Below are 15,222 nucleotides of genomic sequence, written 5' to 3' on the forward strand. Positions count from 1 at the left end.
GTGGGCTGCTGTCTATGGGGTCGCACAGAGTTGGACACGACTGAAGTGACTTAGCAGCAGCAAACTTTAACATGCGTATGCCATGCAGTCAGTTCAGCATTGATTTGGAAATAACTATAAATTCTTCTGTTAACACTTTATTCATAGCATGAATCATGTACAAAGAAATAAATGTCTCCCTACCTGACAACGTTTATGACTAGAAAACACCCTGCTAACATTTTTTTTCTCTATGTGTTTAATTGGAGGATAGTTGCTTTACAATGTTGTGTTGGTTTCTGCCATACAACAACATGCATCAGTCATAAGTATACATATATCCCCTCCCTCTTGAACCTCCCTTCCATCCCCTACCCATCTCACCCCTCTAGGTTGTCACAGAACACCAGGTTGAGCTCTCTCTGTCATGCAGCAAATCCATACTAGCTATCTATTTGACTTATGGCAGTGTATATGTTTCAATGTCACTCTCTCAATTCGGCCCCTCCACCTTGCCCCGTTGTGTCCACAAGTCTGTCTCAGTGTCTGGGTCTCTACCGCTGCCCTGGCAAATAGGTTCATCAGCATCATTTTTCTAGATTCCATACATTTGTGTTAATATACAATATTTGTTTTTCTCTTTCTGATTAACTTCACTCTGTATAACAGGCTCTGGGTTCATCCACTTCACTAGAACTGACTCAAATCACATTTTCTAAGAGGATACATCAGAGCTATGAATTTTCCTCTCTGAAGCCACAGAATGAATATATTTTTGGAGTTGGAGAGCACCTTAGTTTCCTGATTTTACTAACAAGGAAATGAAACCCAGAGAGGTTACTCTCCAAAGGTCACACAACAGGTGTGTGGCATTTTCAGGACAAAACACCAGCTCACACAACTCCTGGATGGTCTGTGCTCCTTCCACACCACAAATAAAGCTACTATTAATATATAAAAAAGAGCAGGATCACAAGTCCTCAAGATTAATACTTGCACATACAAGGTAAAATCAGATTAGTTGGAGTAATTCAGCTTATATGACACACAAAATAAGACTAAAAAATTGCTGACACTTTCTTTTTATTTTCAGTTGTTCTGATATGTTGGTATTAATTCAAGGAATCTATAAAAAGAGAATGGTTGGCTTTTTCACAGTGGACTTTTTTTTTCCCCAATGAGACAAAATTAGCTAAGAATATAATGATAAAAATATCCTTACAGTTGGATATAACTTACGTGTGTGTTAGTCACTTAGCTGTGTTTCACTTTTTGCAACCCCATGGACTGCAGCCTGCTTGGCTCCTCTGTCCATGGAATCCTAAAACTTATGGCTGGCTTTTAAAACTTTTAAACAACAAAAGCTGTTCATTTTAGTCTGATAGAGCTTGTCATAAATGGACTACCTTTTATTTTGAAGCAAGTGAGTCACTTATAGCATTTTACAATGCTTCATTAAAGATACAATTAAAATGGTCACTTCTTAGCTCAATTGTTTAAATATTATACAGCCAAAACTAACCCATGATTGTTTATGCTAAGTTCTAGAAATGTCTTCAGGAACCAAAGCTCTTAAAGAAAATATAAAATGTATTGGCAGTGAACAAGAAGCAATGTGAAAAATTTTGCAGTTTAGTTTAAAATGCAGTTTCATTTTCTCTTTAAACGCCTACAGGAGACAAAGCATTGATTCAATCAGTTCAGTTCAAGAGAATGCACTGGTCATAGCAAACCCCTTTTCCAACAACACAAGAGACAACTCTACACATGGACATCACCAGATGGTCAACACCGAAATCAGACTGATTATATTCTTTGCAGCCAAAGCTAGAGAAGCTCTACACAGTCAGCAAAAACAAGACCTGGAGCTGACTGTGGCTCAAATCATGATCTCCTTATTGCCAAATTCAGACTGAAATTGAACAAAATAGGGAAAACCACTAGATCATTCAAGTATGACCTAAATCAAATCCCTTACAATTATACAGTGGAAGTGACAAACAGATTCAAGGGATTAGATCTAATAGAGTGCCTGAAGAATCATGGCCAGAGGTTGGTGACATTGTACAGGAGGCAGTGATTAAGACCATCCCCAAGAAAAAGAAATGCAAAAAGGCAAAATGGCTGCCTGAGGAGGCTTTACAAATAGCTGAGAAAAGAGTAATGAAAGGCAAAGGAGAAAAGGAAAGATATACCCATTTGAATGTAGAGTTCCAAAGAAGAGCAAGGAGAGATAAGAAAGCCTTTCTCAGTGATCAATGCAAAGAAATAGAGGAAAACAACAGAATGGGAAAGACCAGAAATCTTTTCAAGAAAATTAGAGATACCAAGGGAACATTTCATGCAAAGATGGACTCAATAAAGGACAGAAATGGTATAGACCTAACAGAAGCAGAAGATCTTAAGAAGAAGTGGCAAGAATACACAGAAAAACTGTACAAAAAAGATCTTCATAACCCAGATAACCACAATGGTGTGATCACTCCCCTAGAGACAGACATCCTGGAATGCGAAGTCAAGTGGGCCTTACGAAGCATTACTACGAACAAAGCTAGTGGAGGTGATGGGATTCCAGTTGAACTGTTTCAAATCCTACAAGATGATACTGTGAAAGTGCTGCACTCAATATGCCAGCAAATTTGGAAAACTCAGTAGTGGCCACAGGACTGAAAAGGTCAGTTTTCATTCCAATCCCAAAGAAAGGCAATGCCAAAGAATGTTCAAACTACTGCACAATCATGTCTTCACTGTTTAATTATTCAGTAGTAACAGTTAAACTTACTTTGGAGGGAAAATAACATAAGTATCAGGAATCATATATATTATTTAAAAGTGAAGATAGCACACCAAAAAAGGGCCACAAAAATATATTAATAGTGCCATTGTTACCTGTTGTTTAGTTGCTCAGTCATGTCTGACTCTTTGCATCCCCATGGACTACAGGCTCCTCTGTCCATGGGATTTCCCAGGCAAGAACACTGGAGTGGGTTGCCATTCCCTTCTCAAGGGATCTTCCTGACCCAGTAATGGAACCTGTGTTTTCTGCTTGCTGATAACAAACCACCCCAAAATGTATTGGCTTAAAACTACAAACAGTTTCTCAAGATCTTGTAGGTCAGCTGTGGAGTGGTTTCAGCTGGGATGGGTCACAAAACTGGGGCAGTGAGGCTTCTCTTTCCTTGAGGCCTCAAGAGCTGGAGCAGGCAAGGAGATGGATTCTCCCCTTCTGCTGATGCTGCTAAGTTGCTTCAGTTGTGTCCGACTTTGTGCAACCCTATAGATGGCAGCCCACCAGGCTCCCCTGTCCCTGGGATTCCCCAGGCAAGAACACTGGAGTGGGTTGCCATTTCCTTCTCCAATGCATGAAAGTGAAAAGTGAAAGTGAAGTTGCTCAGTCGTGCCCGACTCTTAGCAACACCATGGACTGCAGCCTACCAGGCTCCTCGGTCCATGGGATTTTCCAGGCAAGAGTACTTTGCTACAGTGGGCAGGATGTAGCAAAGTCCTGGCTACTAAGGGCAGAGAGAAGCTACTATTTACAGCGGGAGTTGACATCAGGTGGGTTCACTAGTTACCAAGAGCTAAGTTACCAAAGAGCTAGTTACAAAACTAGCTAAGGGAGTAGATCTTTCATTAAGTTCTCTTACAACAAAAGAAAAATCAACATAAAAAATAATAAGAGGGAGGGAGGGAAGTTTTGAAGGTGATAAATAAATTCACATCCTTGATTGCGGAAATGGTTTCATAGGTTTATACTTATCTCCAAACTCCAAAGTTGTGTTAAATATTTACAGCTTTTTGTTTGTCCATTATACCTCAATACAGAGATTTTGAAAAAGAGAATAGAAATGTGAATCAAATGTCAGATTTCTACAGTTAAGAGGAATTATATATGGAGTTTAAAAAGATGGTAACGATAACCCTGTATTCAAGACAGCAGAGACACAGATGTATAGAACAGTCTTGGACTCTGTGGAAGAGGGAGAGGGTGGGATGCTTTGGGAGAATGGCATTGAAACATGTATAATATCATATAAAAAATGAATCGCCAGTCCAAGTTTGATACAGGATACAGGATGCTTGGGGCTGGTGCACTGGGATGACCCAGAGAGATGGTATGGGGAGGGAGGTGGCGGGGGGGTTCAGAATTGGGTACATGTGTACACCCGCGGCGGATTCATGTTGATGTATGGCAAAATCAATACAATATTGTAAAGTATTTAGCCTCCAATTAAAATAAATAAATTTAAATTAAAAAACAAAACAAAAAAGAGGAATTAGAAAGCTGAGGCTAGTTTGTGAGCTAAACTGAATTATATAGAATAGCATTATCTTGATAAGTACCTCAAAATTAGCAGATAGGCACCATAGAGATCAGCTTTACTCCTCCCTCTCCAACAGGTTTTACTCCAGAAAGAAAGGAGTTGAGTATGATAAACATAATAGGGATGTAATTAGTTCATAAATTCTCCTTGACACTATATAAAACTGAGAGCTAGGCTAAGTTACAATTATTACATAGAAGATATTTCCATGGGACCATGATAGACATGCCTGTATTTCTCCATACGCCTACCTCTCTGGTCATTTAAATGAAACAATATATTTTTCAAAAAACTCTTTAATTCTGAAGAAGCTTATTTAAGTCACCCAAATGGCTGCTGCATTTAACACCCTTGCAGTTAGGAAAGAATCAGAAGACAAAATGGCAAAACAATTTTAGTCAGTAAAAATATAATACTGCACATATTTTAATTAATTATATTTATAAAGCCCAAATATTTAAAATCTGCCTTCATATTCTTCTACTCCTATTTTTAAATCAGTGCACTCAATAATATTTACCAACATATTAATTAGAGGTTTAATAGAAACAATGAGTTTTAAAATCAAATATGACAAGATTTACTTGTTTCCCCTTTCTTTGTAGCTGTGTGACTATGGCCAAGTTACTGAACTATTCTATAAAACGGAAACAACAACATTCAGTGTAGAAAAATCAAACTTTATATATAACATGTAATAACTGCTATAGATTTTTACTTTGCTATATATACAATATATAATATATACACTAATTACTATAGATATGCTGCTGCTTAGTCACTGCAGGCATGTCTGACTCTGTGCAACCCCATAGATGGCAGCTCACCAGGCTCCCCCATCCTAGGATTCTCCAGGCAAGAACACTGGGGTGGGATGCCATTTCCTTCTCCAATGCTGAAAGTGAAAAGTGAAAGTGAAGACGCTCAGTCGTGTCCGACTCTTAGCAACCCCATGGACCACAGCCTGTCAGGCTCCTCCGTTCATGGGATTCTCCTGGCAAGAGAACTGGAGTCATACTACAGATATAATAATTTATATATATTTATAATAATTGCTATAGATTTTACTTTGATTGGGTCATACTATTAACCCCGTCTCCCTCATTTACCTATTTTTGCTAGTTTAAATGAAAACTTGAAGTAGTTGTGAACTGAGACGCCTACCACCGTGATTGGCATATAGCATGTGCTCAGAAACTTTAAGTTATAAATATTTATTTCTTGTAAATAAAGGAATTGTGGTTGATGCTTCCTTAACCCCACAGACTTTTATTAGTAGATTTCAAATAAGATTCTTATTTATCTAACATTCTATCTTCTTTTTTTCTTCCTATTTCGAGTTGTCCTGGGAACCTTTGGTTTTTCTTTTTTATGAATCATTCACCATCTCACTGATCTATCACCACCTGTGTACTAATACCACACTGAGCATCAAAGTACCTCCAGAATCATAAAGAGTTTTTAAAAAGTCACAGAAAGAATATTACTATGAGGGGACTGAGATGTTAGGCAATCAGCTATTATTTGGGTGGCAAACCTCAAAAAATAGTTTGACAGATTTTTTTTTTCCTGTAGAATTAAATAGTTTTTTGAGCTTTTTATACAGATAGCCTTAACTTCCACCAGTGATCCCTATTCTTCATTACTGCAACAATCACTCCACAAATACAAAGAATCCCTCAAGTCAGCATAAAAGCATATAATATAAGCCACAGAAACTAGAGCCTGGAAAGATGACCAAAGAATGAAAATTCCATTTCAAATACAGTTCAAACTAGACTCAGAAAGCTGCAAACTCATAAATGGAGAGATTAAAACTTACAATGTCATTTTAGTAATGTTTTCTGGATAGCCTAATTTTCAGCTACAACTCCAACTTGTTCTGTCTCTCTTCTAAATCAAAACTGAGGAAAAGTCAGAATGACAAATGTAGCTTTGACAAACAATGAATAGAAAAGACCAGAGAGACACCATGCTATAGTTTCTCCATGTCACAGGAAGAGCAACACAAAAAGGCAGGGAGAGGAGAAGGCAGGGAAGCAGCCAGCCAGAAGCTCTTCCTCCAGACACAACTGTTTTCAAAGATGTATCGTTCATTCAATAAATTTTGTGGGGCAGCTCCTGTAAATACTTCATTGTTTGAGGCACAATACAATGGACTTTTGGGAGGCAGTTGTGATCACAAGAGGGATTAAATTTCTTTGTATCACAATGTTTTTGTACATTTTTTTAAAATAAATATCCTGTCTTCAATTGATCAGTCAATATTTATCAGTTCAGTTCAGTTCAGTCGCTCAGTTGTGTCCGACTCTTTGCGACCCCATGAATTGCAGCACACCAGGCCTCCTGTCCATCACCATCTCCCGGAGTTCACTCAGACTCATGTCCATTGAGTCCGTGATGCCATCCAGCCATCTCATCCTCTGTCGTCCCCTTCTCCTCCTGCCCCCAATCCCTCCCAGCATCAGAGTCTTTTCCAATGAGTCAACTCTTCGCATGAGGTGGCCAAAGTACTGGAGTTTCAGCTTCAGCATCATTCCCTCCAAAGAAATCCCAGGGTTGATCTCCTTCAAAATGGACTGGTTGGATCTCCTTGCAGTCCAAGGGACTCTCAAGAGTCTTCTCCAGCACCACAGTTCAAAAGCATCAATTAAATAAAACTCAAAAATAGACAATTTATATTAAAAGCAATCTTCTGGTGCTGGAGAAGACTCTTGCAGTTCCTTGGACTGCAAGGAGATCAAATCAGTCCATCCTAAAGGAAATCAGTCCTGAATAGTCATTGGAAGGACTGATGCTGCAGCTGAAGCTCCAATACTTTGGCCACCTGATGTGAAGAGCCAACTCATTGAAAAAGACCTGATGCTGGGAAAGACTGAGGGCAGGGGGAGAAGGGGACAACAGAGGATGAGATGGCTGGATGGCATCACTGACTCAATGGGCATGAGTTTGAGCAAGCTCCAGGAGATAGTGAAGGACAAGGGAGCCTGGCATGCTGCAGTCCATGGGGTCGCAAAGAGTCGGACAAGACTTAGCGACTTAGTCAGCAAGACAAAAACATCTTTGTCAATTAGATCAATGGTCATCATTTGAAAATGGGGGGAATGAAAAATAGGAAAGAGTAGATAATAAATTTTAAATTGTTATTCAATGATTCGTTTACCTAACACAGATAAGGTGCTTGTAATGTGTGACGAGATGTGCCAGGTGCCACAGGAGACAAAAATCTGAATTGAGACAGAAAGGAGACAACCATCTTGCAGGTCTTACTCATTCTCCTGTGACTGGACTTTAATATTGCCTCTACTCTGTGATATTCAGCAAGTTACCTAACGTCTCTAAGCCTCAACTTCTCCATCTGCAGAGTGGAATTAATAATAATATTATTAGCCTTTGTATTTAAGTTGTTGTGGAGCTTAAACAAATGATGCATAGAAATCATTTTAATACAATGTCTGATATAAAAAAAGCTAACAGATATTAATACTTTCTTCTGAGTGTCCATTGAGCTTATGGCACTCACTACTTTTGCCCCATAAACCAAGACTTAAAGTCTCAGCTCCTAATTAGAAGACTGATAAGGGTATATATAAAAGACTTGCATTTTTCCCTCCAGAAGATAATCAGTCTAGGACCATGGGTATCACTTTATTATCTAAGTGAGGAAAAAATTACAGAATCTGCTCCACAGAATTCTAAAAATGTCCTAACACTGAATTGGATCACTGAAAAATACTTATACTATAAAAAACACAGGATAGAAACAAGAAATTCAAATTTGGTACCAAGAAAGAGATAATGTTCTAAGAATTTTAAAAAAGATTACATAATAGTTTTCTTACTTTTCTTTCCTACTACCCAGTTGACGAGCTGTGTATTGATCTCCATAGTCAAGCAGCACCAGTTGTCGAGAAAAGATGTTCACTTTGTTGCCTATAAATAAATCTTCCAGGTGAAGGTCTTCGTATTTTGTCCGCTTTAAAAAGGTGCGATGATTCTTTACATCATGCTGGAATCAAAAACAATACAATAAAACAAATCATTGTCAGCAGGGAATGTTAACCTTATTATAAACTAGAAATAAAGTTATTAATTCTGCTTTATTAAACATAAGTTACATATTATTTCATTTTTGCCACAAGTACAAGTAATAATTTCTTTTATAGCATGCATTTCCTAGTTTAATCCAGTAATAACATAAAAATTACAAATTTGATACTTTTAAACCCTGAAGAGAAATTTTTGTTTATTTCCAAATCATGGGAGCAAATTAGTGCCTCCAAGATGCCGAATTTCTCCTTTCTTGACTACACAAAATCCCAATACCAGATAGGTCAGCCTGCAAAAGGGACTGTCAGGAAAGGGACACAAAGAAATAAGCAGGATCTCTTGGCTCAGTCTTCTACAATCGGACTTTTTGTAGTGATAGAAGCATTCAACAATGGTGACATTGATGACCGTGATAATCTTTATCTACAACCACTTTACTATTGATTAATACAAAACATAAATAACCCTACTTCAGTTTTCTCACTGAAAAAACAATTTATATTAAAAAATAAAGGCACAAAGTATCTTCTTGTAATGGAATTATAATATCAAAAATTTTTTTAATTTCCCAAATAAAAATAATGTATTTATTTTTTTCTTTCAGTTTTGTTGAGATATGATTAATCTATGAGTTTAAGGAGTATGGCATAATGATTTGACTCATATACATTATGAAGAGATGACCACAAAAATTCCATGAACATTCATCATCTCACATAGACACAACTAGAAAAAAAGGCAATCCTATTCCTCCCTCAATCCCATCTTTACTCCATTTGCCAACTTTTAAGCAAAGAAAGGCTCATTTACCATTTCAACAGATCCATCCCCGGGGTAAAATAAAAGCTCATAACGTCGAAATAGTGAAGCATTTGGATCAAACCACTCTGCGATAAAAACGAATCTCTCACTATGATTCTGCAAAGAAAGAAGAATTTTAACAATAACATACAAAATATAAGTCCTCTTGTAAAAATCCTATGAATTGAAAGAATGACCAAATATTTGCAATGAACAAATCTACTATTATAATACTTATTAATAATTAAATAATTCTGGTTTTCAAGAATATGACAGCTATCAACACATCCTCAGAAATATTTCCCTGTAATTTCTTATTAAATATCCTTAGATATATCAGAGTTGACTTATGAACTTAATACTTCACAGCCACCCAATCATCCTGGGTAAACTGACACTTTTTTAGAACATGAGCTCCTTATCTGACAACTGTGATAATTCCGTACCTCTCCATAAAGTTCTAATTGTTCTAAGTTTAAGATTCCAGCAGTATTAGAATATTTTTGTCATTCAGATTATAGCAAGCATCTTTTCTCTCCTTAGTAATTTCACATGATAGTATCTTTTTATAGAAATAGCGGGAGAATGTGTTAATCTAGGTCCCCCAAGAAGCCGACAAGATGCCAAGACAGTGCCAAGACAGGATTAAACATTCAAGAATCTTATTCCTGTAGGAGAAATTCTGAATGGAAATTCCTAACAGAGGAAATAGGGAGGGATCCAGGGAAAGCAGACAGACCACAGTACAGAGTTGACCCTGAGTTGAAGGAGAGAGAGAAGGAAGGTTGGGGGGAACCCTCCTGGATTGCTCTTCAATCTAAGGAAGGTTCAGCAAGACATCAGGCAGTGCTCAAGCCAGATAGCCCTCAGAGTTCCCTGACTTCCAGGGATGGGTGGGCCTGTTTTAGTATCCCTGTTTCTCTCAGCCAAGGGCTGGGAGCCGCTGGAAAACAGGTCCTAAACACAAAAGCAGTGGTAGATTAAGCACAGGAATTAAGGTCCTTTGGTCACTTAAGCTCCCTCTAGATGAAGATCTGTGAGGTGTATACAATGAAACATAAGTCAAAGATGGCCCTCTTTCCTTGACTATTAGGCAGAATTTCCCATCACATGCTATAATAGCTTAGCCCCTTAAAGGTCCTTCATCACAATAAGCAAATGAGGAAGGAAGAAAGGAATCTAAGGGTTTTGTTACTAAGTCTAGATTTAGCATCTGATTCTCTGGTTGGTGTATATAGATGGGTTTATTTTACATTAATAATTCACTTATAAATTCTAATAATAGTATGTCTAGCTATATTTATGATCATATTCATAAGCTATAATAGAGGCACTTTTTAAGACACTATTTTATTTTTCCCACAATCATCCAAAAAGACACATTTAAATAATGTGTAGTAGTCAAGAGAACCAAAAAGATAAAATAAGAGATATATCATTGTCTTAATACAAGTCTTTCATTATTTTTCATATTAATCCTTATAAATACAGGATTTTGTTTTTATTTTTTAATATGACTGCTTAAAATTTAGGTTTCATTGTGTATTCTAGTATTATACTCTCCTTTTAATACAAAATTTAAATAGTAGTAGTTTATCAAAAACCTTACTAAACCTTATTAAAATATCCATTTGTTCAAAAGCATTATTGAAATATTGCCTTCATTAAAATAGGTAAAATTATGAAATAAAAGAAATGATGAGACATGTAATTGAAGGTGAGGCAAATGAAAAACCAGTGAGACTTGGTAGTTCCATTTATCCAGGCAGCCTTAACCACAAAACCTGCCAATCACACTCTTTAATTCTATACCAGATGGTAGAATTTTTCATGATTCATTATTCAGAAAACATCTTTAATACAAAGAAAGTAAACTGAGGAAGTACTGTTTCTGGCTAATAATGCAGCTTATGGCATATCCCTGCTGCTTTCCAAGAACAACCAGAAAAATGGGATATAAAAAAAAAAAAAAAGGATCTATCTGATCACATTGGAGAGCACCTAAGGACAGCCAGATTTTATCATCTAAGATTCAGAAAGAAAGGAAGCTCACTGAGGTGAGCACAGTACTTTTTATGCTGCTTTTACCTGAGGACATGTGCTCAGACTCAAGTCAAGCTGGATACGAGATGAAGAAGCCCAAGAAGCTGACAGAGGAAGGCTGTCTAGAGGCAGAGAAGCTAGCAGAGATTTTGACAAGGTCATGGGGATAAATAGACAGATATTGGAATCTGAGCCTACCAAACCAGCCAAAACTGGAGGGGCAAAGATCCTAGAGAAAATGAAATCATAGAGAAGTGAGCTCAAGCCTGTGTTTGTTCAACGGAGCTTTCAGTTGCCTTTCTGTTGTATCTCCTGGAACATCACACTCCAGGAGCATGGGTAAACTAAAGGTAAACTAACAAAATTTGAAACAAGTTTTGTATTCACGCAATGCTTAGCCCTTAATCATGCTGAAGTGATATTTCCTCTATTTTAGCTGTCTGAATCTCCAGAAATGGAAATAAAGGTTTTCCTATGCAATGACATGCTTTCAAAGATAAACGACGAGATTACCAAAAAAGAAGGCCAACAGGAAAAAAGAGACAATAGAAAGAAATCCATGAATACCCTAGTTATCGGACAAAATTTTCAAAATAAGTATGAAAAATATATGTCAAGGTTAATAATTTCACCAGAGAACCAGAATCTACTTTTTTAATCAATAAAGAATGAAAAGCAATTGCACACAACATTCTATAACTAAGAAAATTACCCTTCAAAAAGTAAAGGTGAAATAAAGATATTTTCAGACAAGTAAAAACAGAAAATTTATTGCCACTGGAAGTTCTGAAAGAAAGTGTTTCAAGATGATTCAAGAAATAGGAGGAAACCATTGTTTCCAAAAACAATGGAAATATAAGTATGTGGGTAAATCTAAATAAATAATGCATATATAAAATTACAATAATGTCTTGTGGTACACAAAATAAGTAGAACTTGAATGCAGGTCAATAAGAATATAAAGAGAGTGAGGGGAAGACAATATTCTTTAAATCACGTGAAGCAAAAAAAAGTATCTCCTACATCAGCTGCTCAATCTTTTTTCAAATTCCAATGAACATCAGTGAAGAGAATATCTCTTAAGATAACAGGCACACAAACTGGAGATATTCTGTTCAATTTTTTACCCTCTGTTCTGTTAGAATGACTTTTCTTCATCTCCTAGTGCTCAGACAACATGAAAACAATTTTCAAAATATTAAATAAATCAGTGCCATTCAAACTTTAAGACACTAATAATAACCATTAATCATGACAATAACAATAATAATTTTTAGAATACCTACTAAATAGCAGGTTCTTTACATACATTATCTCTTTCCATTCTCATGACAGACAATGTAGGTTGACAGAAACAGGGATATGATTTCATGGGCAAGAACAGTAAAGCTCAGATAATTTGAACACTGGTCCAAGGTTACACAACAAAAACTGAGTAAGTCAGCACTCAAACTTTTGTCTGAAGACAAAACCCGTATTTTGTTGCATTAAACTGCATCACCTACATAAAATGATACAAAAGTCAGTGTTAAAGGAAGTACTCGTTCACTGGACCTAAATTAATGGTGAACTGAAGTATTTAACTACTCCTCTATGTAAAGTTAAATAATTCTATTTCAAGGTCAATTTTGTAACATTTAACGATCATGTAGGAGAAAGGGAATAGATTATTATAAAACAGGATAAGGAAATCAAGTTGCTCCCTGTGACATCAAACATACTTAACAAAATATCTCATTTCAATTACATCCCAATTCCAGAATCTTAAGAAATCAAGTCAGTGAGGTGTGCCCTTATACAATACCAAAAACACCTGCAAATATAGAACTACATTTTAAAACCCATATAACATTCATATGGAAATGCAAGAGACCCAGCATAGCTAAAACAGTTTCAAAAATGAAAAACAAAGTTGGAAGACTCACATTTTCTATTTTCAAAATGTACTGCAAAGCTACAGAAATCAAGACAGTATACTACTGGCATAGAATAGATACAGGTTAATCTAAGAGGAGAGAGTCTAGAAACAAGCTCATACATATCTGACCAATTGATTTTCATCAAGGGCACCAAGACCATTCAAATGGGGAAAGATGAGTCTTTCAACTAATAGTGCAGGGACAACTGGATATCATAGACCAAAAAAATGACATTGTATCCCTACCTCACTCTATATACAAAAATTAACTCAAAATGGATCACAGACTAAACAACAGCTAAGCTAGAAAAACTGTTGGAATGAAACATTTGTGACTTTGGGTTAGGCAATGGTTTCTTAGATAAGACACCAAAAGCACAAATGATCAAAAAAACAGAACAACAAAAACACAGATAATTTGGACTCTAAATCATCAAGGGAGCAAAATGACAGGCCACCAAACTGGAGAAAATACTCACAATTTATATATCTGATCAGGGAGGGTCTAGCATCCAGAATATACCAAGAATTTTAACTACTCGATAATAAAAGACAACCCAGTTACAAAATGGACAAAGGATCTGAGTAGACATTTTCCCAAAGAAGGTATCAGAAGATACACAAAGAGCCAATAAACCTATGAAAAGATGCTCAATACCACTAGCTATTAGGGAAACGGAAATCAAAACTGCAACGAGATAGTACCTCTCACACACCTAAATGGCTATAATAAGAAAGATATACAATAACAAATGTTGGTGAGGATGTAGAGAAAATGAAACATATATTTTGCTGGTAGAAATGTAAAATGATGCAGTTACTCTGAAAACAATTCGGCAATTCCTCAGAATGTCTACCTGCAATGAGGGAGACCTGGGTTCGATCTCTGGGCTGGGAAGATTCCCTGGAAGCGGGCATGGCAACCCACTCCAGTATTCTTGCCTGGAGAATCCCCATGGACAGAAGAGCCTGGTGGGCTACAGTCTATGGGGTCTCAAAGAGTTGGACACAACTAAGCACAGCACAGCAGCAAAATGTTAAACACAGAGTTATATATGACCCAGCAATTCCACTCCTGGATACAAACCCAAGAGAAATGAAAATATAGTATATACCCATACAAAACCTCTTGAAGTCTTGACATATACAGTTTCACAATAGCACCTATGTAGAAAGAAAAAATATATCATAATCTCTCAAAAAATTAGCTCATTCCTTCACCTAATAACTGTGATTTGCCTCAATGAGACTGTTAAAAAACTATATATGAATAATGGAACTTCTATTATAGAAGAAGAAAGTAACAAGCAAGTACTGCTTCTTCTATGAAAAAAGGTTTATCGTGCCAAGTAAAAATTATATCCAAATTTGACTTAACCTTAACCTTTGCAGTAGAAAATGGTTATTTCCTAGAGTCAAAAGATGTCTAGAGATGTAACAGTGATACATCTGGGCTTGGCAGAGAGCAATGACACATGGGAACGTCCCATTCAGGCTGCCTTTCAACTAGCTGCCTCATTACACACACAAACACCCACACACGAGCACACACCCACACACGAGCACACACCTAAACACCTTACATTTTAAACTTTAAGAATTTTATTTTTAGCTAAGTAGAGCCAAATCTAGCAAAGAACTCAATTCCTTTTTTTCACTGATGTCAGAGCTGAATACCATTGTGTTCAAACTCTTCATTTTATGGATAAAGAAACTGAGGCAAGCAAATATATATTACACCCATAAAGTCACAGACCTAGTTGATGACTGAGCTAAATCTGGAACCTCCACTCACTATGACTCAGATATTTCCATAATACTGGGCTTCCGGGGCCTACTCAAGGAGAAACTAACACTTTAGTCACACACAGGGACACCTCCAGTTTTCTGTCAGATCTTCGGATGAGAATGTCACTGCCCGGATAATCACAGGGACAACAAAGATTTCCGTCTCTGTCAGAAACACCATCATGCAGAATATTTAAAAACTATGCTCTAGCACAGAAAGACTTTTCCTTAAAGATGCCAAATTATTTTCCTTCTTCTGAACATTTCAAATATAACCTATACATAATAAAACACTTTTATTGTTTATACACAATAAAG

The 15,222-nt window shown here is 36.7% G+C and overlaps 1 protein-coding gene across 2 annotated transcripts in view; it reads right to left on the reverse strand.

Moving 5' to 3' along the window:
• The window catches only part of NME7 (NME/NM23 family member 7), a 242,786-nt gene that overhangs the window by 189,968 nt on the left and 37,596 nt on the right, over positions 1–15,222 (reverse strand). For both annotated transcript variants that reach the window (XM_068985859.1, XM_068985858.1), the window contains exons 2-3: positions 9,165–9,272; positions 8,147–8,313 (exon numbers count right to left, since the gene is read on the reverse strand). In XM_068985859.1, coding sequence (XP_068841960.1) covers positions 8,147–8,313; positions 9,165–9,272 — 275 coding nt within the window. The remainder of the gene's footprint in view (positions 1–8,146; positions 8,314–9,164; positions 9,273–15,222) is intronic.

The sequence above is a fragment of the Capricornis sumatraensis genome, chromosome 14, assembly GCF_032405125.1.
Source record: "Capricornis sumatraensis isolate serow.1 chromosome 14, serow.2, whole genome shotgun sequence".
Lineage (NCBI taxonomy): Eukaryota > Metazoa > Chordata > Mammalia > Artiodactyla > Bovidae > Capricornis > Capricornis sumatraensis.